Below are 25,607 nucleotides of genomic sequence, written 5' to 3' on the forward strand. Positions count from 1 at the left end.
TAGGATGACTCACCCTGAATACCTGTTAGACATCAGATACCATCTGATAGTGGTTTTGCTAGATTTTATAATAATAATAATAATAATAATAATAATAATAATAATAATAATAATAATAACTATTATTATTATTATTATTATTATTATTATTATTATTATTATTATTATTCGCTTGTTAAAATTAATTTTGTATGCTCTATCTATCTATCTATCTATCTATCTAGCTATCTATCTATCTATCTATCTATCTATCTATCTATCTATCTATCTATCTATCTATCTATCTATCTATCTATCTATCTATCTATCTATCTATCTATCTAGGTGACAGGTTTTTTTCCTAACACGATAGAAAATGTAAAAACTGTGCTAGCAGAATGCAGATTAAAAAAATGCATTGATCTATATTTCTTAACTTGTTTTTCTGACAGTTCTCTCTTTATGTTTCGTTTCTTGGCATAACTGGACAGATTAAGGCAATACCTTACATACGCAAAACGGTGTTCAGGTCGTTAGTGAGCGTCATTGAGCGTCCGTCGTCTTCGCAATGATATGTCAGACAGCAAGACTGTCAAAGAAAATAAACATAATCGAAGGTAGAGGGGCATGATCCTTCTTTTCGAAGTGTGAATGATTTTAATTTTTAGCAGTCGAATTGGGCGGTGCTTCCCTCGGGGCAACCGCTAAGACGTTTCAACATAATGCTCCGTCCACTTGGACTGAGCTAGATCACAAAACACGCGCACCGGCCACTGTTAACACAAGTCCTGATTGGCGGACAGCCTTTCACGCTCAGAGGCTGTCAGTCAACAGGAGAAAAATAGCAGTTGGTTGTTTTTATCAGTCGGTGGCTGTTGCCCAGATATTGCTGCCGTTTCATGATACTCTTTAAACATAACCGGAAAGTACTCGATACATTATTTGACGGAGAGGAAAGCAAGGATGTAGTGTTGTTGTCCAACACCAATCACTGATAGGTAAGTACGCTAACGTTAGCTGTTATTAAATTGGTTACTTAGCAAACAAGCTAGTTAGCTTTCTGTCGTTATTACAGTCGCTTTCACTTTGTTAAAGGACCACATTGTAAGTGGAAAGTATTTTCTTGTCTTTACTTGTATTTTGTGCATTTTTGGTTCAAAGCAGTTCACAGTTACTTGTGTTTTTATCCTAGTTTAGCTTCCTGCTAGCCAAGTTGGTTAGCAACTGTCACTGAGCTACCCTTCCACCTATTTGTCTCCAAGGTGACAGTGGATGTTGCCACATCCAGCCCCTCACCCAGCTCTCTGCCTGTCTGCTCTCTGGGCGGCTGTCTTCTCCTGTCGCTCTTTTGGAACAACCCTGGAGCTCTGTCCTGCTGTCTGGAGTACCGTGTTGCCGATGACTAAGCTTGCGGGGCTCCGTGACTGTGACTGCCAGGCGGGCCGATGCTAGGAGCGAGGAAAACATAGTGGAACTGATCGGTGAGGAGATGTCAGAGCGGGGATGCCTCGTCCCAGAGACTGTGTTGTAATCGAGGGTTTACGCGAGTGTCCACGGTATATCTACCTCTCTGACCGGGGAAACGGACTAGCTGACCAACTTTTGAGCCTAACTTGTGGTGACACATATATGGATGGTGGGGTCGCAGTATGCTCACCCCCTCAACTACCATTGTACCACTGGCTGAAGGGAGTAGCAGCACCGGAGGAGAAGAGGAGCCCATGTCTGCCACCTCCGCCTCTTCCCTCGGCTCCTCTTGTCGGTTCGTCCCGGCTTTCTGTCTGGGCGTGGTGGCAGCAGTAGTTTTTCAGCTGGCCTGGGGAGGCCTGACTCTCACCTCTTTCTTCTTGAAGTTGTTCATTTATGTGTCATTTGCCCTTCTGTGTTTCCTGGCTGGGAGCTTTGTACTGCTGGTGAGGAAGAGTCCTCTCAAAGTCAGCTGCTTTCAAAGACACAGGAGGCACTCAGCTGTACAATTGGACTTCTTCAACAAGCTTATGGTAAGCAGTGCACAGTCTCCATCAGTCTCTCATGATATAACCCCAGGAATGCATATTGTAGTTAAAACCAACTGCAGTCAGTCATTGATTGAGGCATTGAACCATATCTCCTCACTTACTTCCCTGCTCTCTCAGTTCTCTCTGTTCTCCTTCCCTTTCCCCCAGTCTTACATTCTGACTGCTATTCAATAATAAATGAGCTAGATCCATGCTGCTGGTTTAAACTCATTTTAATGCACACAAACATGCAAGCAAACCTTTCAGTAGTCTTGGGAAAGATTTTACACATCATTGTATGTATGTTTTTTTGGTCATATAGCAAAGAAAATATTATTTCCAGAATAGTTTTAGCAAATTTTGCATTTTCAAAATAAGCCTAGAACACTTTTATACACCACTGTTGTCAATGTGACTTCATACCTTGCCTTCTAGGTTTTATTATTCAAAACACCTGGAAGAGTACATTGTGTACAAACATTTGCATAGAGTTGAGTTGACTGTAAAATGTGCTGAGTTTCTCAGAGGTATTTAACAGTTACGACACTCCTGGTCACTCTGAATTTAACAGTCCTGTCTGTTTTCAATAAAACACACTAATGTGGGATAAAAACATGGCAAATTTCATCCTTTAACCATAAATTGATGCTGACAGTTTACTCCTTAGGGGACACAGTCTGGAGTTAATGCAAGGTAACTGACTGCCGCAAGTCTCAAATCAACATTTTGCTGAACACTCATTATTATGCAGTATTACTGTGTTGTTATTATTGACTCCAAGTGTTTTAAAACTTTGTGCAGTGCATAAATTAGCCTTTAGTCTGTTCACATGGACAAATTAACAGATTCTTTCTGCAGGGAGAGTGATTTGTTTCCTGGAAATAGACTGGTGGCTCACCTTAACAGGCAGCCTCTGGGTAACAGCAGTGTTTTTGTGTTTTTGAATGATTGATGTTGACAGCAGAGGTATCCTCTGGTTGACATTTGATATGAGTCACGCTAAGTAAGAACTGCCTTGCTTTTTAGAAACTCGGTCCTTTTTTGCACTTCTGTTGCCCAATATTTCCTGATCTTTTTGCTGACATGATGTAAATGTGAAGTCTAGCTCCATCTGAAATCCTTGTTGTCTTTCAGGCCCGTTTTTTGGTGCCACTTCCAGAGGCAAGCCAGAGCAGGAGGGTGGTGGTGTCGCACAATGTGGACAAATCTCTGAAAGAAGGTAACAGATCATGTAGAGATTTTCTGGATTGTTTGAGAACCATCTAATGAACACACTCATGCAAATATGTGCAAAAACTGTTGAGTCTGGAGACACTTTCAAAACACTGTAAATTTGAGATTTTTAGCAAAAGATGTCAAAACTCCAAAAAGTATTGAAAAACAAGTATATTTCCTCTCTTGGAGCTTCACAGGCCACCCCAGTCAGCAGTATGAAGTTTCTTTTCTTACTATTTATAACAGCTGCATTATTTATGGAGCAAATGCAAGTATTGAGTGCACCACCAAGTCAATCAAGTGTACCATGTCATCTAAGTTGTTTTCTAATGACTTAACCAATATCTTTACAAAGCACTTTAGAATCCTTTCAAAACCTTAACTGCTTTTCATTTTCTCTTGCACTGATGAATGCAAGGGTATAAAACATATTCATAAAACCAGCTGGATTGCCTTCCTATATTGTTAACAATACCCTGCTGTTGTTTTTTGTTATCTTATTTGAGTTCCTGAATTCTAAATATAAACCCCTTGTTACGTAATACCCTTTAAGAAATCTTTTGTAAAGTTCTGACTTTAAACAGGGGATATTTGTTGTTCTGCAATCTCAAATAGACTCAGCACCCACAGCTTTAAAGAGACATGACATGAATAATTAAATGTGCCCAGGAAATAGCTGCAACTATATTTTCTGTTCTGCCAACTTTTTTGAGCTTGTGTGCAAATTTTGATGTGACTTACCTGTCAGAGCTACTTTTATTTAAAAAACCCCAAAACAAAACAAAACAAAACAAAAAAACCCCAAAACAAGACAAAAGGAAAAAACAGAGCTGTTCAATTTTCAAATATGCCAGTTATGCTGTATATTGCAGAGTTGGTGTAAGAATGGTGACAGTCAGCAGTGCTCATCCATAACTCCTCCCTCTATCTACAGCTCCAAACTCGGACAAAGTTGTCTTTTCTTTAAAATTAAATCAAGGTGACTTAGTTCTCGAACATGAGTCAGTTTGTTGGTCGCTGACTGATGCATTTTTTTAAGAATGTTCTCCAATAAATTTTTCTGACACTGTTGGAAAAACTTGTAACTTCTCTTTTTGAGAAACTGCTGATCACTTGTTTTCAGTTGGGCATACTGACCTGCTGATGATCTCCCATAGAAGACGAAACAGTAGAAAGTCAGAGATCTCCCTTTTAAATACACACACACACACACACACACACACACACACACACACACACACACACACACACACACACACACACATATATATATATGAACACTATGACTCAGTCAGTGGGATAGTAATTTTGTTTGCCAAGTAACAGATGGCTTCAGGATTTGCACCAGGGGTGTGTATTTACTCATCCTTTGGTGTTTGTTTTTAAAAGGTTATTGGATCATTGTGTAATACACATGTATGGTTTTGTGTTTATGCAGCTCACAGGGAAAAGCTTCTGAGCGCATTTATTTCTTTCATTTCAAGCATCTGTTCAACCAGCTGCTTATCCACTTATAGTTACTAAAAGGAATAGTAAAAAAATATTTACACATCAAAACCTTTTTTTTAAAGATTTAGTTTGATTTGATAGGCCAGCTAAAAATAGGCAGAAACTATGTGTATCCTGATCAGATAGAATAGTGAAAACAAAAAAATCTTGCTAGACTAGCTGTGAGCTTTTTCAGTGTCATGTGAAACACCGCTCTTTGCTCATTAACTGTGCTTATAAAGAGGTGAGTGGAAACAATATGCTCACAAGAGTTGAGGACTTTGCATTTGTGTTGGGTACATGCTTCAGTGAGTGATTTAACCAAACACTCTTTTAAGAAGTACAGTAATACTGAAAGTGGTGACATGTATACATGGATAGTGTATCCTGATCAGATAGAATAGTGAAAACAAAAAAATCTTGCCAGACTAGCTGTGAGCTTTTTCAGTGTCATGTGAAACACCGCTCTCTCCTCATTAACTGTGCTTATGAAGAGTTTAAGTTAATAATTTCAAGTTTGTACAGTTGAAAGGCTAAGACATGTAGATATCAGATCAAAGAAAGAAATAATAATTTGTTTCGCATTTTCAATGGAGTTTTTCTTCAAAGAAAGCAAGTAACACACTCCTCCTTCAAAGCAATACTCAATTAGTGACATCACTTTGCGATTACTACACCATTAATTCTAAATGCACCGTAAAACGTCATAACGCATGAACAGTGCGGTTGATGGTATTAAAGCAGTTGCTGTACTCATGTGGTTGTGGTTTCTTGTCTATTTTACTCTTTAGTTAAGCTCCACAAACCAGAAAAAAAAGGAAAAGCCTGAATAAATGGAGGGAAGCATAACTAATCCCAATGCTTCTACACAGATACACTGCAAGATTCTGATAATTAAAGTCCTGCTGTGGATGGCTGTTTTTTTCTGATCAAACAGATCTAGTAGATGTGGATTTTAAGGCTTGCAAAGATGGCTCATCGAGACACTGTTTTATTGAGATCATTGGTTGAAATGACATTTGCGGTCAGTGTGAAGGAGATCAGCAAACAGGCTAGGAGATGGTGGCTGACAGAACACATTTATTAAAGATGGGTGAGGAGCGTATGATGGTCCAAGGAAAGATAGAGGGCCAAGTCCTCCCAAGGAAAATGTCAAGGAGTGCGAGAAACAGCAATCACAGATGAGTCAACCTTGAAGTCAAGTGGTCTACAGTGACAATGCTGACATCGCAGTTACACAAAAGGTCACTTAATACAGTAGTTTGATGAGGTCTCTCAGGGACCTGCGTTGAAACTAAACAGTGGTTATCTCCCTAAGAATGTTACCCTGTAGAGTTTAAACGACATGCAGACTTGAAACCATGGAGCAGACCAGGTCTACATACGGACAATGCTTCTCCCTATGTTGGTATTACAGAGGTTAGAGGGCGCCTTGTTATACAGTCTGTTGGAGAGATCTGCATTAACCTCTGTTGGGCCTCATGTAACAAATGCATTCATGGAGAAAGAATAATTATAGAACTTAGGCCTGAACCACATGTATATGGATATATTCCTAAACTCATATTTTTCTGTCCAACTGGGCTTCTCAACCACACGAACACGGCGATTTCACCCACATAAACGGCGATTTTTAAAAACAGATAAAAAAGTGAAGAAATAAAAAAATATTGAGTGGATCCATGTAGCGGTGTTAAACAGAGCTGGTGTTGACGCGATGACGTCAAGCGCCTAGCAACAAGTCACTGTGTTTGACTGCCCATGCTCATAACGTTCTTCTTCTATGGTTTTCACATTTTGCTAACCTGCCACTTATCGGCCAGGCATGGCATTGCAGGCTTCAGAGGAGATCGTTTTCAGTTTGGCCTCTTCATATGGACAGAGATATTTCTGTGGTGTGGACGGAGATTTTTTTTTAAAACGAGGACAAAGATATCCGATCAAAAAAATATCCATATACGTGGTTCAGGCCTTAAAGAGGGTGTTTGTGCTATTTTAAGTCTTCATTGTCCTTCTGCTACCCCTGTGGTATCTTTACTTAATTTACAGATTAACACTTGGGGTGAATTCCAATTCCTCCTGTAACCCTCAATCTTAACCCTCATTCTCAACCCTTAATCTCAGTGACACTCAAAACCAAGTGTTAAGGGCTTTTTTGTGACTTACAAATGGGACACCCCTTAAATGCAGTTATGTCTTCAGACTGTGGGGGCAGCACTCTGCCCAAGCTGCATTCAGTCTGCCAATTTAAAAAACTAAGAAGAAGAAGAAGAAGAAGAAGCCGCTACTGTAACTTTAGGTTATGAATGAAGCTGTGCACTGAAACCGGGACTGCCAGTCTGGCTGGCAAGCATCCTCAAATAAAATGATTGTTATGCAACAATTAGGTCAATAATCCGTAAAGAGGGCTTAAATAAGATGATACAAAGGTTTTCGTAATATATTTCTATTTTACATTGATGAAAATACTTAATTTGTAGCTTGTTCTTTTTGTCGCTTTGGACACCATGTTGGTTCCGGTGAAGCTGGTGAAAATACGCAATGCATTCTGGGTAGCCCTTACTCCCAAGGGCGGTGCCAGAAAATCTCAATTTTAGGGGACGTACAGCCCTCAAACTTGTCCCTTAACTTAACATTTTGAGAATCGGGACAACACTGGCACTTTGCGGGATGGCACATTTTTGAGATTGAGGGTTAAGATTGAGGGTTAAGGGAGGAATTGGAATTCACCCTTAGTTTTAGCTGTTGTCTCTTTAAAGCTCCCTGCTCCACAAACCCCCTTCCCTCTGTCTGGCCATCCCTCTAGAGGCCTGTTGGGAGCAGAGCTATGAGCAGACCTTGATCTTGTAATGTTCCATTGACCAGTTGGGAGATCCTAATACTATGACCTCAGTATTTTATCAAGTCCTGTGAAGTTTTCATGCTGTTTTTAGGGAGGATCATTTGGGCAATTAACTGATTCCGATACTTCTACATCATACAAATATGTAGAGGTCAGAAAACCTACACATGTGAAGGACATCCAGAAGTGATACTTGACCTCCATGTTTAAGGTAAACAAGGAAACAATAGGACAAAATACCCTGTAGAAAAATGATAGACTACAAGAGGACATCAACCCAGTTGTGCTGTTCAAATAAACAAGGAAACACTTGTACTTAAATATTGTGGAACAAGTAGAGACAAGTAAGAATATAACTGTAACTGATAACAATATACTACTTCCCTGCCTTCATCTTACAGTCTGTTATCATCATATATTGTTAGGTGTTCATTTTACATAATTTCTCTATGTAATGTGTGGTTTGTCATGTTTGTGTTTCATTGCCAGCCGTTAGAATACCAAGGAAACTTGAAAGAAAAACAAACAAACCCCGGGGCGCATTAAAGCTGGTCTTGCAGCATTTGGTGGCCCAGCACCTTGCAAGACAATTTAATTTTTTTTCCCCTTTAACTCATTTAACTCTCACCTTTTCAGGGGGTATATTATTGGTCCACAAAAAGCATTTTTAAGCAATTGGGATAACTCTTTGAGAAGAGCTTTTTGAGAATGGATTATCTGACCCAATATCAAAACTGATAGTCATAAAGAGCTGTCCAATCAGTCAAAGTGAACCCAATCCTCAGATTTAAATAATGTACTTTTTGAGAATGATGCCAAAAGCAGGCAGTGTTAGAGAAATAATTTTTTGTATCATAAAATTGTTAGTATTATTTTTTAACATCATATTCTGCAAGATCTTGGGGAGAGCTCCACTTTCAGTTTAGACTCTATTAGTCAACGGCATGTATATATGATTGGGATGATCTTAAACTATCTGAGCCTGTCACTTGAAAACTAACTTTCTTAGGATTAAATTCCAGTGTAAAAATTGTTCATTTATGAAAAGTGAAACTATTTGCATCAAGTGTACTATAAGTATCTTTAGAGTCAACCCTCCAGCAAAAAAGTAAATAAATAAATAAATTCATTTTCTTTCTGTCTCTCCAGTATTTGACTACGCCTACAGGGACTACATCCTTTCCTGGTACACCCCTTTGAGTCATGACGAAGGCCAGTTGTACTCCATGCTGTCAGAGGACTGGTGGCAGATGATCGGACAATTGAGATCCAGGCTTGCTAATTTTGACCTTGTAAACGTGGTGTGTTATGACACCATTCGAATCCTGCACACACATTTCACTGACCTCAAGGCTGCATCTGCAAGGTACACAAACACGCTTACACGATTAGAATCAAAATCAGATTTATTGCAGAGTAGTTTTTACAATACAAGACATTTTTCTTGGTCTGTTAAAAAACAAGAGCAGGAAGTAATGTTTAGAATATTTCTTTGCAAGCAAAAGTAAAAACAAATGAATATAAACAAGAATATACACTTTGAGAAAATAAGTTATGATTTTACATAGTCAAAGTTATTGTTTATTTTGGTTTGTATTGCTGCCTTAACATAAGTAAAGAGGTATGAGTTTTGTACCTTAATTTTGGCTGGAATTTGTAAACCAATGTCAATGGCCTGAAATAACTCAATCAACCTCAGTAACCTGCTCGAGGTTTTTTTTTTTTTGATGATCCTCTTTTCCCACATCTGGAGAAATTGTAATATTCTGAGCAAGTTGGAGAGTGTGATCCAATTAGATGATCACATCATGGTCTCCTGGATTTTTGTTTTATGTGCAAGATGAAATAATTAAAAAAAAACAGTTTTGCATCTGTAGATGAAGAATAATGTGCCTTCAACACTATTCAGCCAATTAGCAACAGGTGGCATCTGGCATTAAACGCCTGCCCGTGTCTTCAGTTGCAGAGTGTAGTGGCAGTGTTCTTGTTCAGCCAGCAAAGCAGAGACGATAAGATGCAACACAGCTGAAGTGTAAACTCGAGTGGCATTGTTGTCTCAGTCATGGAGGTTGCTTAAATAGAATATCTTCTGACATCTACTACAACACAGCTCTGGCGGAATAATGTTTCGATTCCACTCTGTCTCTTCCTGTTTGTATCTCAGTATTAATCTGTGTCTCTTATGTGGTTTCATCCAGACCAGAAGAGTGTGCTCGGCCGTTTCCTCTCCATCCCTGTTTGGTCAGTCCAGAGTCAGAGCTGGCCTTCCTCCGCTGTGTAGCCAGAATACTGCTGCTATGTTTGCTGCCACATAAGGATGCCAAGTCACATACACTACGTTGCTGCCTCACAGAAGTAATCACTACGAAAGGTAATGTGAGAGTGTTTGGTTCTGTAATCGAGTCCTCTATGCTTCATGCTTTAATCTTTATGATTAAAGGGCTACTTATTATTCAGTCCTTTTGAAGCTTTTATATCTATTTAAGAGGGGTTTCAGTTTTTTTTAAATATGGTCTTAGACTTTAGATCAGTTGATGAACAGCCTATTTCAGTTTAATTGTTGCTTTCCAAAAAGTGCTTACTTGTTTTTTTCTCACTCCCATGTCTTCTTTTTGCATTTTGAAACTCAGTTTAAGAAACTTTTTAAGATCTAACATTGCAAAATACAAATTAGTGAAATTATCCACTGGTCTTAAAACTTTGATCAGGTGTGTATTACAGAGGAAAGATTTAGGTCAGGAAGAATGTTTTACAGAGGATGATCTTTGAAGCAAAAGGAAACAATACTGTTAATGATAATTTATAAAAGAATACATTGTAGATACATTCCAAAATATAAGCCATAGTCTTTGGCATGATAGCACACAGCCGTTGTCAAATAATTGAGGTACAGGATATGGCCTTGTCTGGTTCAATCAGTGTCTGTTTTCCTCTTTTCACATCGTAGCTGAAACCACATCCCAAAAGTTCTCAGTGCTTCAGACACAATGTAACGGTCCTCGCTTCAATTTTTCATTTATTTTTACCGTTTTACTTCTTTGTCTCCTCAAGTGTTGAAGCCTTTGGTAGAAGTGCTGAGTGACCCAGACTCCATAAACCGGATGCTGTTGTCTCAGCTGGAGCAGAGGGAGCAGCAGGCTGAGCAGCAGAAGAAAGCCTACACCTACGCTGCCTCCTATGAAGACTTCATCAAACTGATTTCAACCTCTGCTGATGTCAATTTCCTCAAACAACTCAGGCATGACATTCAAACAGTTACTCACTGGCTCCACTTTTCTGACCTGTGTAAAAATAAACTCTAATGGCTCATACTGTATAGAATAATGGGAAGAAGAGTGTGCTCACAACCAGTCATTTGGCTGCTGTGGGGTTACCATGGGAACAGACAGTGTCTGTGCAGCACTGGACTGAATCTAAACGTGGGTTGATATGATGCTGGTAATTTGTCGACTCAATGTGAGACATAGTGGCACAACACTGACAGGCTGCTGTATACTGCATGGTTGTGTCAGCATTCAAAAACAAATTTATCTTTTTTTCCGCCTTTCTCTTCTTAAACCGTACTTGCTGTAGAACCACTGTGTATCTTACATTTACCATCACACTCTTCATCCTTGACAATCAATTTTGATTCCATCACTGAATTCCAGCAGCTTAATGAAATTTGCATCTCTGTGTCTCTCCTCAGGTATCAGATTGTGGTAGAGATTATTCATGCCACCACCATCAGCAGCCTGCCTCAGCTCAAAAAGCAGAAAGGTACAGAAACACTAGAGTTCACCTTGTGATAGGAAAAAACAAAACAGAATACAAACACAAAAAGAGGAATGTGAGCATCAGTGTTCCCAGTCATCCTAAGTCCACTCCAACTTTACACCAAGATTTTCAGCCTTTTGGCTTTCCAGCACACAGTGTTGTATTTGATATATCGACAACAGGGATGTACATAGCTGTTGTGAATGCAACAACTCTACCATGATCTGAAAGGTTAGTTCTGACATGACCTTCTCTGCTGTCTTAATCAATTGGACGACCACCCTTGGGAACTGAGTCCACCCCCATGTCAGAGTGAGTTACAGACTAAGATCTGACAATAAAAACTACACCTGAGGGCTTGAATGACCTGTAACAGTTCTACAGCTACGCTGGTGGTTCTATGAGGCAGAGTAAAATGCTAATACTAATGCAAAGATAATTTCCTCAGGCTGTCAGCATATTCTCTTACATTTACAGAGCTTTTCAAAAGCTTTTCAAAAGTTAAAGGCAGGGTTGGCAGTCCTGAAAAACTAGCATGAATTTGAATGTAGCATCTCGTCAGGACTCCTCCTAGCCCCTCCTCCCCCTCCCCTTGGGGCTCCTTCAAAGCAACGCCACCGCTCGCATGCACGGGCACCGCTGATTAGCGAGTATGATTGTGAAAGACTGAAAGACGGACTCAGCACATCATTTTATGTTTTGCACTATGTAGTCATGTCTCATTTAGAGGTAAGGAAACACCAAAATGTAAAAACGTAAAGCTAAAAAACAATAAACAAACGTGGCTTTTGTCAGTACTTGCGACTGTCATGCTAGAATCGTCCACTTTTACCTGTGACATGATATCAGGAGTAAAGCTATAATACAAATAGTACATGTACATTTTCTCTAGGACTTACCAAATATCACTGTTTTTTATTTATTTATTTATTTATTTTTTTGCTTGTCAGAGTCCCTGTGGTGAGAGTTTATTAGACTCTGATCCGAACTACAGCCCAGAGCCAAGTACCCCATCAGGTCAGAGGGGACACGCCCGAGGTCGAGAGAGAGGGGCAGTAGTTAGAGACAGGGGAACAGAAAAAGAAAAGAAAACCTCCGTCTTTCTTTTCTTGCTCTGTTTAGCCAGAGGAGCGGCATCGGGCAATCGAGGTATAGGTAGCTTCTCCGCCGTTCTGCAGCGCTGCTCCTTCCTTCTCAGCTTGGCCACGCGCACTGATTCATGTGCACGCCAGTGAAATGTACTCGCAGGAGGCGGGCAGAACGGCGACGGGATTTGATTGGTTTACAAACAAGGTGTCCCTGGATGACGATTGGTTGGTGTTTTCCCTGTTTTCCTCCTGCTGTAGATAGCGGATATTTTCCACTCTACTTTAAGAACACATCATGTATTTCTTGCCATCAGTACATATAGATCATTTTAACCAGCATAACAAAAAGTGTATCTAAATCAAACTACCAATTATACCTTTAACTGGAGAAGATGGAAATTTCATTGGAAATAAATCACAAATCCTACTCATCATGGCACTGGACGAAATTCAGAGAAACTTCAAATTTATCTTTTAAAAAAAAAAAAAAAAAAAAAATCTCCCTTGCTCTTGGGCTCCTTCCTGAGTAATTTTGAAATCCTCAAAATGTTTCCCAAAAGCTGGCTAACGCTTTTCTTTCATCCCTTTTTCTTCTCCCGTCTTCCAGATCGTAAAGGAAAGGAGTCAGCAGCCATGAAGGCAGACCTGCTCAGGGCCAGAGACATGAAACGCTATATCAATCAGCTAACTGTAGCTAAGAAACAATGTGAGAAACGGATTCGCCTCCTCGGTGGACCAAACTATGAGAACAATGAGGAGGGAGCTGGAGATGACAGTGATGAGCCTCAGAGTCAAAGGGTATGATTTACATAAGTTAGATTAAACACAGAGGGTCCAATTTTTAAACTAAAAAGGTGTGATGAGCTGAGTTCAAAGTTAAGGTTTACAAGAGCTAACCACATTTTTTACTGTTGTTCAGATTCTCCAGTTTGATGACATCTTGTGTAATCCTGGGTATCGGGAGCATTTCAGAGTTTACATGGAAAGAGTTGATAAGAGAGCTCTGATAAGCTTCTGGGAACTGGTGGAAACACTCAAAACTGCCAACAAGGTGACGTATACACACGACCAGGAATGTCAACAAGCCTTTACGTGAGATCACACATCTCAGCAGTCGTCAGTTATACTTGAACTGAACCACGTTGATACTAGTGCGTTGGTAAAGCATGTCAGTAACTGATTTTTTGTATGTTGACGTGTTACAGAACGAAGTGCCCCAAATTGTAGGGGAAATCTACCAGAAGTTTTTTGTGGAGAGCAGGGAGATTCCAGTGGAAAAGTTTCTCCTGAAGGAGATACAGCAGAGCCTGGTGGGGAACAGGGGAACACAAGTTTTCGTTCGATTGCAAGAACAGGTAACTGCTGCTTATATTGACAACTCACTGAAGCCAAAGTAAACACTGTGCCCCCTCAGAAATGTCAAAGCAAATAAGAAACACGTACCAAACAGACCAAAAAAGGTCTGCTTTATTTCAGCCCTCAGAGGCACAATTAACAATATCATGCCCGTGTTTTAGTGTGTTAAGATGTTATATGATCTCAAATTAATTATATTTTTGTTTCTTTTAGGTGGCAGAGACAATGAGAGAGCGTTACTACCCCTCTTTCCTGGTGTCTGACCTCTACGAAAGGCTGATAAGGCGAGATGAGCAGCACAGCCAATCACAATGTAGCACTGAGGAAAAGGAAGAAGGGGTCAGATATTAATAACCTAAAAATATGTAACTTTTTGGTTTGAAAACCTGCGAATCTTAACATTTCAATAATTTTCTTTTTTTTTCCTTTTAATTTTTTCTGTAGTGTCAGGGTCTAGACGTGGGAGAAGATGTGTGTGATGAAGGTAGTAAAGGAATCAATGAGCAAGCCAGTTATGCAGCTACAAAACTCTGCCAGCTGTATGACAAACTAGAGTATAAGCGACAGGCTTTGGGCTCCATACAGAATGCACCTAAACCTGACAAAAAGGTAAGAATTACAAGCAAATGTGACAAAAAAGACCCTGATGTAAAATCAACTGTTACTCTAAGGTTTCACTTCGTACGTGTTTGCAGATTGTGAGCAAACTAAAGGAAGAGATTGGAGCCATGGAGAAAGAACACAGTGAACTCCAGCAACATATCAGTAGGACTGACTGGTGGTGTGAAAATTTAGGGCACTGGAGGGCAGTTATTACGACCGCTGAGGTGAGGTTTATGTTTCTGTTTTGTTACGTTTTCTTTTTCCCCCTTTAATATTTAATAGCTCATACACACAATGCTGAATAAACAAGCCAGGCATTAATATCTTTTTGTAGTCACTCGCCAATCATTTGAATTTAAAAGCTTGTTAATGGCTCAAATAGTCAATCTGCAACAGTAAGAAAAGCTGTTATTATCACAATTCTAAAAGTTTTAAAAGTGTCCAGATCACTGTTTGAGTCACTAGAATCTGGTAGCTTTAAACAAAGAGTGATCACTTCTGTCATGTTGTTTGACACTTGAAGTAACAATCTGACCCACCCAGTGGCCCATTTCTTAGCTGCTAACTAAACAAGTTTGCTGTGATTCTTCTTGGGGCTTTTTTTACCTTCAGTATTTTTTGTAACATTCTGTTACAGAGCAACCGGTGTTTTGGAGTTAATAGCGACCATGCTAACTGGTGACTCTCAGCAGACAATATCATAGTCTGTTAAAAAAAAAATGGTTATTAGCTTGCTTGGCTTAAAGTGAGCTAGCCAAGAAAACTGCTCTCCCTGGTGGCTGGCTGCAGTATAGGTAAAAAAAAAAATCAGGCTCTCCGGTCATTCTAGATGGGCTGTGGTTAAATATTAAAAAAATTATACACCTCATAGAAATGTTTCTCATTGTCCCATTGTTGTGGTGATTTTAAGATATCATCTGACTGCCTTTTATTCAAGTCCTCTTTTTTTCTGAAAAATGTCATTTTCATTAGTTATAAGAGGTTAAAAACCAGGTTTTAAGTCACGTTTAACAATGATTGACAGCAGCTGTTCTTGTGTATTTTTTTTCAGGAAATGTAAAATATGTCGGGAGGTAGAGTCAAGAAGTGATTAGACTCTCGAAAGAAAAAAATAATAAAATATTCACCCGGCTCCACTCAGATTCTCCCAGAATCCCTCACAGTCTCTACTGCGCAGACTCTGGCTGCACAACGGCTACAATGGGCCAGTGATGAGGATATTTTGGCTTCAAAACTATATACAGTCTATGGAAAGTATCAGTGATTAACGGCTAAGAGTCACCTGTTAACAGAGTCACGTTTTACACTGAAACACCAGCGACATCTGCGGGCAAATAATTCACTCTGGACATAGTTTTCTGGTTCTTTTATTATGAACTGGGTCTCAGACTCAGCAGCCTGTGTGCTTTTTTTGGTTTGGGAGGGTTTCTGATCTATTGAATCATTTTTACTTCTTGGTATGTCACACTCTGGTAAATGTCCATGGATAATGCAGTCATGAGAATCGAGTGACAGTTGTGTGTTTAAATTTCTCTCTGGGTACATGCAGGATTTCTCCTCTTAAAAACGTCTGTCCACTTGCTGATCTCTTCTGTCCACTCACTGCTATTTCACAAACCTGGGAGCCATTTATCATCAGTCTAAGTGCTGATATTTAGTTTAAAAATGTGTCATTTGGTGGTTAACTCCTCCACATCAGTTGACAAACCATTTTACGCCGCAGTGCTTCTGCACCCAAGTTGTGCGCGCATCCAGCATGTTAATAAACAAATAATCTCTCTATACTGAATGTGAATGACGCTTAAAACATATGTATCTTTTGTTATTGTCAGTCAATGACTTATAAGAGGATAATGGTAATCATGTTATTGTGAAAAAATGTGCTTTTTGTATCCCAGGCTACAGAGGAAGGTGGAGAGACAGTTGCTTGCTACAGTATTTGTGTAAGCCTGACTGAAGGGGAGGAGACAGGTAACAGTCGCTGGAGCGTCCAGAGGAAACTCACAGAGTTCCAGATGCTGCACCGGAAACTCACAGAGGTAAAGCCAGCAGCACTCGTATAAAAAACACTTCTTCTTTGAACATCACTCTGCTGTCATTGCTGAGATGCTTGATTTTATGCATTAACATTAGCTTAAAAAGATCTCACTATTTTCTTGCTTCTCTAAATGTGTCCTATTCCCATTTTTGTGCAAATTATATTTCAGTGCAGCTGAAAGGCTGTTAAAATGGTTTCATTGATTTGATAATGGGTTTATTCAGAATGCATATTTTAAAGGCTGTTTGAGCTCAGAGTGTGACGCTGTCTGATCTTGAGAGGTGTTAAGGTCAATAAATAACCTTTTTTTCATATCAGACTCCCTGGAATGAAAATAGAAATAAAACATAAACACTTCCTTTGACTTGATGTTGTTCTTATTATTTTTGAAACTACATTTCAATCCTTCTGTTTTTTCTTTCTCAGTGTTTCCCGTCATTGAAGAAACTCCAGCTCCCGTCAATCAGTAAACTTCCCTTCAAGTCCATTGATCAGAAATTCTTAGAAAAGAGCAAAACGCAGCTCAATGCCTTTCTCCAGGTAAAAATGCAAACATACTGTGCATCTATACTAGGCTGTACTATTGACAACTTGAAAAGACATTAAGTGGTTCCTGGAGCCTTTCCTTGAGTCTGCTGGATAGAACACAAGGCTGCAAAAGCTCAAATCCACAAGATGCAGGTGCTCTCAATTAAAAACAGTCAGCTGAGTTATGAGTGCTGGTAACTATTAGCTTAAAGAACTGGATTAGTTAGATGATGAAAGGTCAGGAACCACCAAATGGGAGAAAAACAAACAGATCTATGCCAACACTGCCTTTTTCTACTTTGATACCATGTGAATATGTTGATTTTGTTTGTGTTTTCAGCGTCTGCTGACAGATGAGCGATTGTGCCAGTCAGAGGCTCTCTATGCGTTCCTCAGCCCATCCCCTGAGCATCTCAAGGTAACTTAGTTTTTATTCTTAAACGTTACACGAGACAGGGGTACTAATTTGTTACTGCAGCTTCAGACAGTAGAGACAAAACACAACATAAATTTCAAATGTTTGTATAGCCTTGCACCAGAAATCCTCCATCACCTGGTGAATAAACAGAGCAGGAATCAGAACTAGAGGTGCAGGTAGAGGAAAGTGTCAGGCATCAAAATGACGAACATGCAGTCAGTCATGGATCTAACTGAGAGGAATAAAACCATGGAATTCATTCCCATCTGAAACTAAAACAGTGACAGAACCAAGGTAACGTACATGTAAAAAAAAATACTGAAACTGAGGCCAATTTTTGTAAACACAAACTGTTTAAATGGATTTTAGATCTTAAAAATGTGATTATTGTTTATCTGTTTGTTTTTTTATCATTGCATATACTGGTCTTTGTGTTACTTTAAGCCCTACAGTTTATTGCATATATCGATCCTTTTGTCTTAATGGTTGTTGTACCTTAAAGTACTTTGTGTACTTTCTGAAGCAATGCTGCATGCATTTATCCCTGCCAAATAAACAAGTAAATAAAGATAAATTTACATATCAAACATGAAAGTTTGAACTCTTTGCTCTACTCTTCCTGAAAATAAGCTTCCAGTCAGAGCTAGACATTCATTGTGCTGTCTGCTCTTTCCTCTTTATCTCTCCTGGCTCAGAGCAGCTGTCTGATAGTCAGTAACTCCGTCTCTCTGCTTCACTCAGTCTACAGCACAAAACTCTACAGAGCTCTGCAAAACAAAGAGTGTTTTTCCCCAAATAAACAATTTACTCTTGCACTTAATTCATTGGCTATTGCTTATTTAAAGGATTCTATTTCTTTCGGGTTTTAAGCTGTTTTTGCTGTCGTGTGTGGATGAAAATTAGTTTTTGTTTTTGAGGTTAGCCCCCTTGTTTCTGGCTTGCTAGAAACAATATATATGGCCACTAGTTTTTCCTTCTGTCCCTTGATATAAATTTTTATGGAATGATAAAAATGTCTCCATACAACTGTGGAGATCTTACAGGAGTTATTCATGATCTATTATTACACTGATAAGTACACCACATGATGACACTTAAAATGGTGTGCTATAGTCCAGTGCCTTCACTCTAATTCAAAGTGAGATTTGTTGTTTTTCTTTTTTTTAGGTGATGTCAATTCAGAAGAAATCCTCTTTTTCTTTGGCCTCCTTCCTTGAGAGGCTGCCTGGGGATTTTTTCTCCCACACTGAGGTAAACTGTTGTTTATGTTTTCAAAGCAACACTCAGCTGACTCCACAGCTGTTATGCAGTCTCATTTGGATGGTGAGTGAGCTGTGTATTTGCTTCCAACAGGAGGAGGCTGATGAGGACAGTGACTTGTCAGACTACGGTGATGAAGGAGACGGAAGGAAAGATGCCCTGGCTGAACCCTGCTTCATGCTCATTGGGGAGATCTTTGAACTCAGAGGAAGTAAGTTCTTGTTAAGATACTGTTCTCTAAGGGTGTAAAGATCCACTGATCTGACTCAGTTACAGGCCTTAACATTAACGATTAAAGGGCACCAGTCTGCATAACCCTGGATCAGAGAAAATGTTATATGAACCAGTTAAGGGTCCACTCAACTAAGATGTTGCTATTTTTTTCTGCAAACTCAGTTCAGCATCCTCAGTCTCCTCACTCTTGGACTTCAGCAAGAAAACAGAAATGTCTGAGGTTGTCTCTGTGATCTCTTTAATCAAATCATCAAGACTTAATATGAAGAAAAACTTTCCATAAGTATGCAGAGTTGTACACCATGTAGAACAACACTACATTGCTTCAAGACTAATTTCACCTAATGAGACCCCATGAAGAAACATACACAATGATGCTAGTATCAGTACACGCCAGCCGCAAAGTGGTGGTGTGTACAATTATCATGACATCTGAGGACTGTTTTGTGACTGAGGTTTACAACCTTACTGTGTCATTTATAGTGATGGCTTTGTGCCATGGCTTATACAAAATGTCTCTACAAGATGCCACGCAGACAGCTGTAGACTGAATGCGTGAGAGATGTTTCTCAAACGTGAAATAAATGCGATGAAAAATAAAATAATAATAAATAATAAAAAAAGAGGCACCAGTTTGGCCTAGCACTAGCCCAGTGAGGCTGGCTCTCGAGCAGGTGGCCCAGGTTGGATATGGCATGCTGCCTTCTTTTCACATTTGATTCCCTGCTCTCCCTGTTTCTTACCTGTCTCTGAATAAAGGCAGAAAAAGCCAAAGAAAAAGAACTTAGAAAAAAACAACACAACTTCTAAATGAAGCACAAGTGGCAATAAAAACAGTGCTGGAATTCTTTGTGCAGTTTATAAGTGAGAATCACAGATAATTTGTGAGAGGACGGGAACACAATGTTGTGAATTATTCATTTTATCATAATTTTAATAATCATAATTATTTGTTAAAATAGACACTTTGCTCAAAGTGCTAGCAGGGCTTTGCAATGTCCATGGAGGTCTATTTGAGAGACACATTATCTTTATTACTCACTCGCATTGTCTAAAAAAGTAACCCGAGACCCAAATGTCAATATGCATGGAGTGGAATCTGACTGGATCAAATTGCACAGAAAAGTTGTCAATATAATTAAGGGGTGCACTGGTCACAGTTTTCTGGCCGATCACCAATCACTAATCTTTAAAAAGCCTGACCTGCCGATACCGATGTGGGCCAATACCAATTTTTATTTTTTATTTTTTTAACTGACAACATATACCTTCGATGTTCCAATCTTATTTTATTGAAAATTATTGAACATTACCTATGAAACACTAAAAACTTTATGTTTTAACTTAAACAACCAATAGAGTGTCCTGAGTTTTAGGTCTCAGAGGAAAAAGCAACCATGGCTGGCTGTCAGACCTTCCCAGAGGGGAGATCAGTTTCATATCTAAGGATGGGCCAATCACTGATATCCCAAAAGAAAAGGAAATTGGTGCATGTCTAATATGATTTAATCATCCTTTAAAAAGGGCCATCAAGGTTTGAATGGATCGTCTTACCAGAGACAAATTTTGAAAGAGAAAGGCCCTTTCGAAAATGCCAGATATCTTTCTGTGTGGCTTTGATAAAAGTTATAAATGTTTTTTCTGTCTTTTCTAATCAGTTCCCCTCTCTCACTGTCTTTCTGCCGTCCTGTCTGTCTGTCTGTCTGTCTGTCTACCTGCTCAGTGTTCAAGTGGGTGAGGAAGACTCTTATTGCACTAGTCCAGGTGACATTTGGACGAACCATCAACAAGTAAGTTCCAGCAAGTAAACATTTTGAATACCCCCACTCATATCAAAGTAAAGGGCAACAGAAATAAAATCAAACAAACAAATGTAACTGTGATAAATTCTCCTTCTCTAGAGTCACTTTGTCTTTCCTTTGAGACACTGCAGCAAAGTTATAACGGCCATGTTTACATACATGAATTCTTTTGGAATTGGCCTTTTTTCCCAAAGAATAACAGTTAACTCTTAGCTTTGCTTACCCATTTCAAAAATATTTTCACTTAAACTGCTTACTTGAATGTCAGCCCTATAAGCTGGTTAATTGATTTCATCAAAAGTGAAAAAATAGTTTAGTTTAAGGGGGAGGAAGGTATAATGTAGATGTCCAGTGATCATCATGACCTGTACTATGGTGATGACACTTACAGCTGTATAACTTGAATTGCCTGTTTTTTTTTCCTCTGAGATCAGCTTTTGGCCTCACATCTTTTATGCCCTATCTTAGACAGATCCGGGACACGGTGAACTGGATCTTCTGTGAGCAGATGATGGTGTGTTACATCAGTGTGTTCAGGGACACATTCTGGCCAAATGGGAAGTTAGCCCCACACGTCAAAGTCCGGACTGACCCTGAACGCAGTGAAACAAAGGAACGGGCTCAACAGAAACTACTTGACAATATCCCAGGTAGCTGGAAAACATCTTACATTACCCGTGCATCTTTAATATATTATCACTTGAAATGTGTTTTCTTTACTTTGTGTCACTTTGATCTCTTTTTCAGATGCACTTGCAAATCTAGTCGGCCAGCAGAATGCCCGCTATGGAATCATCAAGATCTTTAATGCCCTGCAGGAGGCTAGTGCCAACAAACATCTTCTCTATGTAAGAATGACACTGACCTAAAATAGTATCACTGTTAGATTTCATTGATATTATTGCACACAGATGATAACTGGGTAGACTGAACAAGTATATTCACAGCTGCCCAATTATATTTGCCCATTCATGCATTTTTCTCTTTAATTCCATGTTTATCGTCACCATCTGTGGCAGATATCCTTGTGCACACTTACTCTGCACCCTTTACGAATGAGGCTGTTTATGAACAGAGAGAGATCTACTGTCTCAATAAGTGCATTGATTGCAGTGAAACATTTCTCGAGAATTATGATCCTGCAGCTTATTGCTTTCCACATTATTTTGCACTCTCTTAGTTCTGCCACAGTATCGATTTCAGCCCCCCTGTCTCAACACTGTCTTACCTAGCCAGAAGTTGTGAGTGGGTCTTTTTTAAAAGGTGGTTTAACCATTTGGCTAACTATAAAATGTACAGCTGATGAAGATTGATGGAAAAGCAGAGGTTCAAGATTCAATAATTCATTGCTGTGTCTACGCTGTTGTTTAGAATTTGTTTGAGCTGTCGTCATGCACTGACAAACACTCACTCGCACACTACACAGTACAGATAGTTAAACAAATAAAACAAAATCCAGAGGTTGTGGTAAAAACAGACCAATAAAATCAAACCAATCACACAATAAAACATGAAAAACAAAGCCAGAGGAAATAAATACTGAAGCACCTATGGAGAGGTTAGCAGAGATAAAATTGCCCACCAATTAATGTGTGGTAAATAAATGTGTATTGTGCATATTAAAGGTCCCAGGCTTGAAAATAAAACCTGCATATATCATATCCAGCTATTAAAATCTATATCATACTAAAAGTGTTTTGAAGTGTTAAGGACTCAGTTGTCTTGAGGATATGTGCTGTTCTGTAATCTGCTAGTTTTGGCTTTAATGCCTCTCAGTTTTTTGTGAGGAGAGAACATTGGAGAGGCAGTTAGCTGGGTGGGAGGGGTCATTTAAAATCTTCAGGCCTTTCTTTAGCAACCTGGCCTCACAGAGCACAGAGAGTGACGGCACCGTACATCCAGTTATTTTTGATGCAGTGTGCATCGACCCATTCCTCTTCTGCAGATATACTCCCAAGCCATACAGTTAGAGCAAAGGTAAGGATGCTCTCATCCACAAGAGGATATGTGCTGTTCTGTAATCTACAAGGAAACTGTTGTTTCACTCTTTTTTACTGCTCTAAAAAGAACAGTCTTTGGTTGTCTGTCTTTAAAATGGAACTGGTTTTCGCCTTCTGTTTCAAGGTGGTTAAGATGTTAACTCTTAGGAATTTGTAGTTGTCTACTCGCTGCACTTCTGTGTTATTGATGATCAGGGGAAGGTACAGTATGTGTGAGGTGCAAAAGTCCAAAACTAGTTCCTTTGTTTTTGATATGTTCAGCTTCAGATTGTTTGTGCTGCACCAGTCAAGCAGGGATGGAGTTTGAGTCTTGTGGGTGATTTTGTTGTCCTTGTTGATTAAACCCATTACTGTAGTGTTATTGGTAAGTTTGAACAATAGTACTGGCTGGCAGTGGGAGGTGCAGTTGTCAATGTTCAGGTATAATAAGAGTGGGTAGTAGGGTTGCCGACTTTGAGGCAGAAAATAAAGGACACCCCCCAGCGGCGAGGGCGAGGGCGAGGGCGGGTGTGTGTGTGTGTGTGTGTGTGTGTGTGTGTGTGTGTGTGTGTGTGTGTGTGTGTGTGTGTGTGTGTGTGTGTGTGTGTGTGTGTGTGTGTGTGTGTGTGTGTGTGTGTCTGTGTGTCTGTGTGTCTGTGTGTCTGTGTGTGACTCAACCACCAGTGGCCTAATTGTATGGTGGGGCACTGGTTGTGGTGATGCATTAGTTTGTTTTTTTTTTGTCTAGATTTTATTCTGTCCTGTCCATCCTTTTGTTGTTTTATCAAAAAACATGAATGGTACTAGTTATCAATACTCAATTTAACTTTTTTTTCTTGTTGTATTAATAAAATGTCTGTATTCTTTATGTACTGATGAGAAATAACCTATAAAAGAAAAATCTCGTTGATTTGTCAGTAGTAGGTATAATAGTAGACGCTTTAGGAAGGATGAGCTGAGACTGCCATGTTTGTCCTGATGTTGAGGTGATATTGCTTTCCAGTGGCATGCTGTCTTGCGTTCGACAGGCCACCACACAACACTGAAAGCACTCTAAAATCAACCAACTACACCAACTGCGGTTCTTTGTAGGCAGAGCGAGCTTATGTTGAATTCAGGCAGAATGGTGCTGCATTCAAGGAAAACTGGAATTATGGGACAGATTGCATCTTGTACTGATTCAAAATGGGATGCAACGATTATGTGACAATTCTGTATTTTACAGGATGGTTGGCAACCCTTGTTTGGACAGTACACACCCCTGTGTTGGGATTTCATCACCTGGGTTCTCTGTTAAAAAGTCTAATACCCACTGACAAATACAAGTAGACAAACGAAGAAAGAGGGGATAATGTCTGTGGGGTCCACATGCTACTTCTAGAGCCTAATCAAGAAGTGACATGCTGTTCAAAGGGCTGCTATTGCCGTCAATCTTTGACACAAACATGTCCATTAGTGAAAATCAAGAGTCCAGTGTATTTGAAAATAAAATATTAGCAAAGAAAAAGATCACAGTCTTGATGAACTTTTTGTATTGTCTGCCATTCTAATGCTGCAGGAACTCAAAGAAGTCCACACGTTGTTGATGTAAATGCTTTGTAACTAAAGCATTTACCTCCGTCAATAGCTATGGACAGAAATTAAATGATTTCTTCTCTCTTTTCTCCCTACAGGTGTTGATGGAGATGTTACTCAAGGAAGTGTGTCCTGAACTCAGGGCAGAGGTGGACCACATCTGAACTCAAAAAACACACACCCACACTCGATACACCCAGAGTCTTTGGATCCTTTTGGCCTTTCTGTAGCTGATCAATTAAACTGCCAAGCAAGACAGTGAGTGACTGGAAGCAGCAGGATGGACTTTGCTGTGAAAAGATGAGAAGCTGGGCTCACACCGGGCTGAAGGAGACTGCTGTTTGACTTTGATGTGGTACAGATCTGGTCTTGTCTGTCTGTATGTGAAAGTCTACATTCACACAAAAACAAACTGGATTTTTGACATTATGTACCTTACATTGTTACTTATTTTTCTGATTTCAAAACCAGATCTGTACCACAACACAATTAAAATGATATTTTCTGTTCCTGTGTTCATAATGGCAGTCTGTAGATTAAGATACAGGGTGTGAACTTGCAAAAGTAAACCACTTGATTGTCAGGTCATCTGTTTCTACAGCTGATAATTCCACAACCATTAAGCAGTGCAGCACAGACGGATGAGGTTCAGTTTTTCTATTGTCCTCTGAAGGCATCATGTGTGCGTCACGGACCTCTGAACATTCCTCGTACACACAACCTGAGCAACAACACTTGTGTTCTGTGATTCTTGTAAAGGCTTATAATTGTGCAATATAATGTCATGTAAAAGTCATTGTGATGATTTTATTTATGATTATTATTGATAGATTTTATTTTTACCAAAAATTGTTTAGAGAGCGTTTATATAAGCAATAAATTGCAAACAAAAAGTTTGGAGTTCTGATGGTTTTTTTTGGAACAGTACATGTCAGTTCTAAAATAACTAGGATGCATGAAATCACCAAGCAGCTAGTACACAAAGACCAAAGTTGATGTTGTCAAAGCAAAACATTGGTATCAAAAAAAGGATGTGAACAACTTTGACAGGAACTAAATTATGAAGACTTGACACCTGGGTAAGATGTCTCCACTGCAGTCTCTCACAAAATCTGTACCCATCTTTGGCTCTGTTGAGACAACTTCAGAGATGTAACATCAGAAAACTTTTTTTTTTTTTACAATTTTTTTTCAGTCAAATTATAAATAAGAATATATTTTCATAGAACAATCAAATTCTTTAGTTCCAGCATTTTACATATTGCCTTTTTATCAATTAAGTATAATTTCTAAGGTTATAAACAATTTACTCTGTTTTATCAACATTTTACATGGTGAACCAACTCTGATACATCCAGGGTTTTTCAAGAAATGCAATGAGCAGCTGTGGGGCCTGCAATCTTTTCATTTGGCTATTTTGGAGGATTTGTACGACATGGAAAGATCTGT

The 25,607-nt window shown here is 39.3% G+C and overlaps 1 protein-coding gene across 2 annotated transcripts; it reads left to right on the forward strand.

The window, feature by feature from the left end:
* Positions 1 to 778: 778 nt before the first annotated feature.
* snx25 (sorting nexin 25) lies at positions 779 to 25,026 on the forward strand. 2 transcript variants are annotated; one of them, XM_074673996.1, is made up of 22 exons: positions 779 to 977; positions 1,172 to 1,979; positions 3,111 to 3,195; positions 8,671 to 8,887; positions 9,720 to 9,892; positions 10,573 to 10,759; positions 11,210 to 11,280; positions 12,973 to 13,163; positions 13,285 to 13,416; positions 13,571 to 13,720; positions 13,935 to 14,060; positions 14,166 to 14,330; positions 14,417 to 14,548; positions 16,223 to 16,363; positions 16,789 to 16,902; positions 17,231 to 17,308; positions 18,476 to 18,559; positions 18,662 to 18,779; positions 20,526 to 20,592; positions 21,073 to 21,254; positions 21,352 to 21,452; positions 24,257 to 25,026. In XM_074673996.1, the coding sequence occupies exons 2-22, from the start codon at positions 1,629 to 1,631 to the stop codon at positions 24,320 to 24,322; spliced, it is 2,931 nt and encodes a 976-aa protein (XP_074530097.1). In that variant the 5' UTR covers positions 779 to 977; positions 1,172 to 1,628; the 3' UTR covers positions 24,323 to 25,026. The 2 variants fall into 2 exon arrangements, with proteins under 2 accessions (XP_074530097.1, XP_074530095.1); XM_074673994.1 differs by having other exon boundaries at positions 1,242 to 1,979.
* Positions 25,027 to 25,607: the final 581 nt, after the last annotated feature.

The sequence above is a fragment of the Halichoeres trimaculatus genome, unplaced genomic scaffold (assembly GCF_033239565.1).
Source record: "Halichoeres trimaculatus isolate MK-OKI-2021-1 unplaced genomic scaffold, fHalTri1.1 fHalTri1_scaffold_7, whole genome shotgun sequence".
Taxonomy (NCBI): Eukaryota; Metazoa; Chordata; class Actinopteri; order Labriformes; family Labridae; genus Halichoeres; species Halichoeres trimaculatus.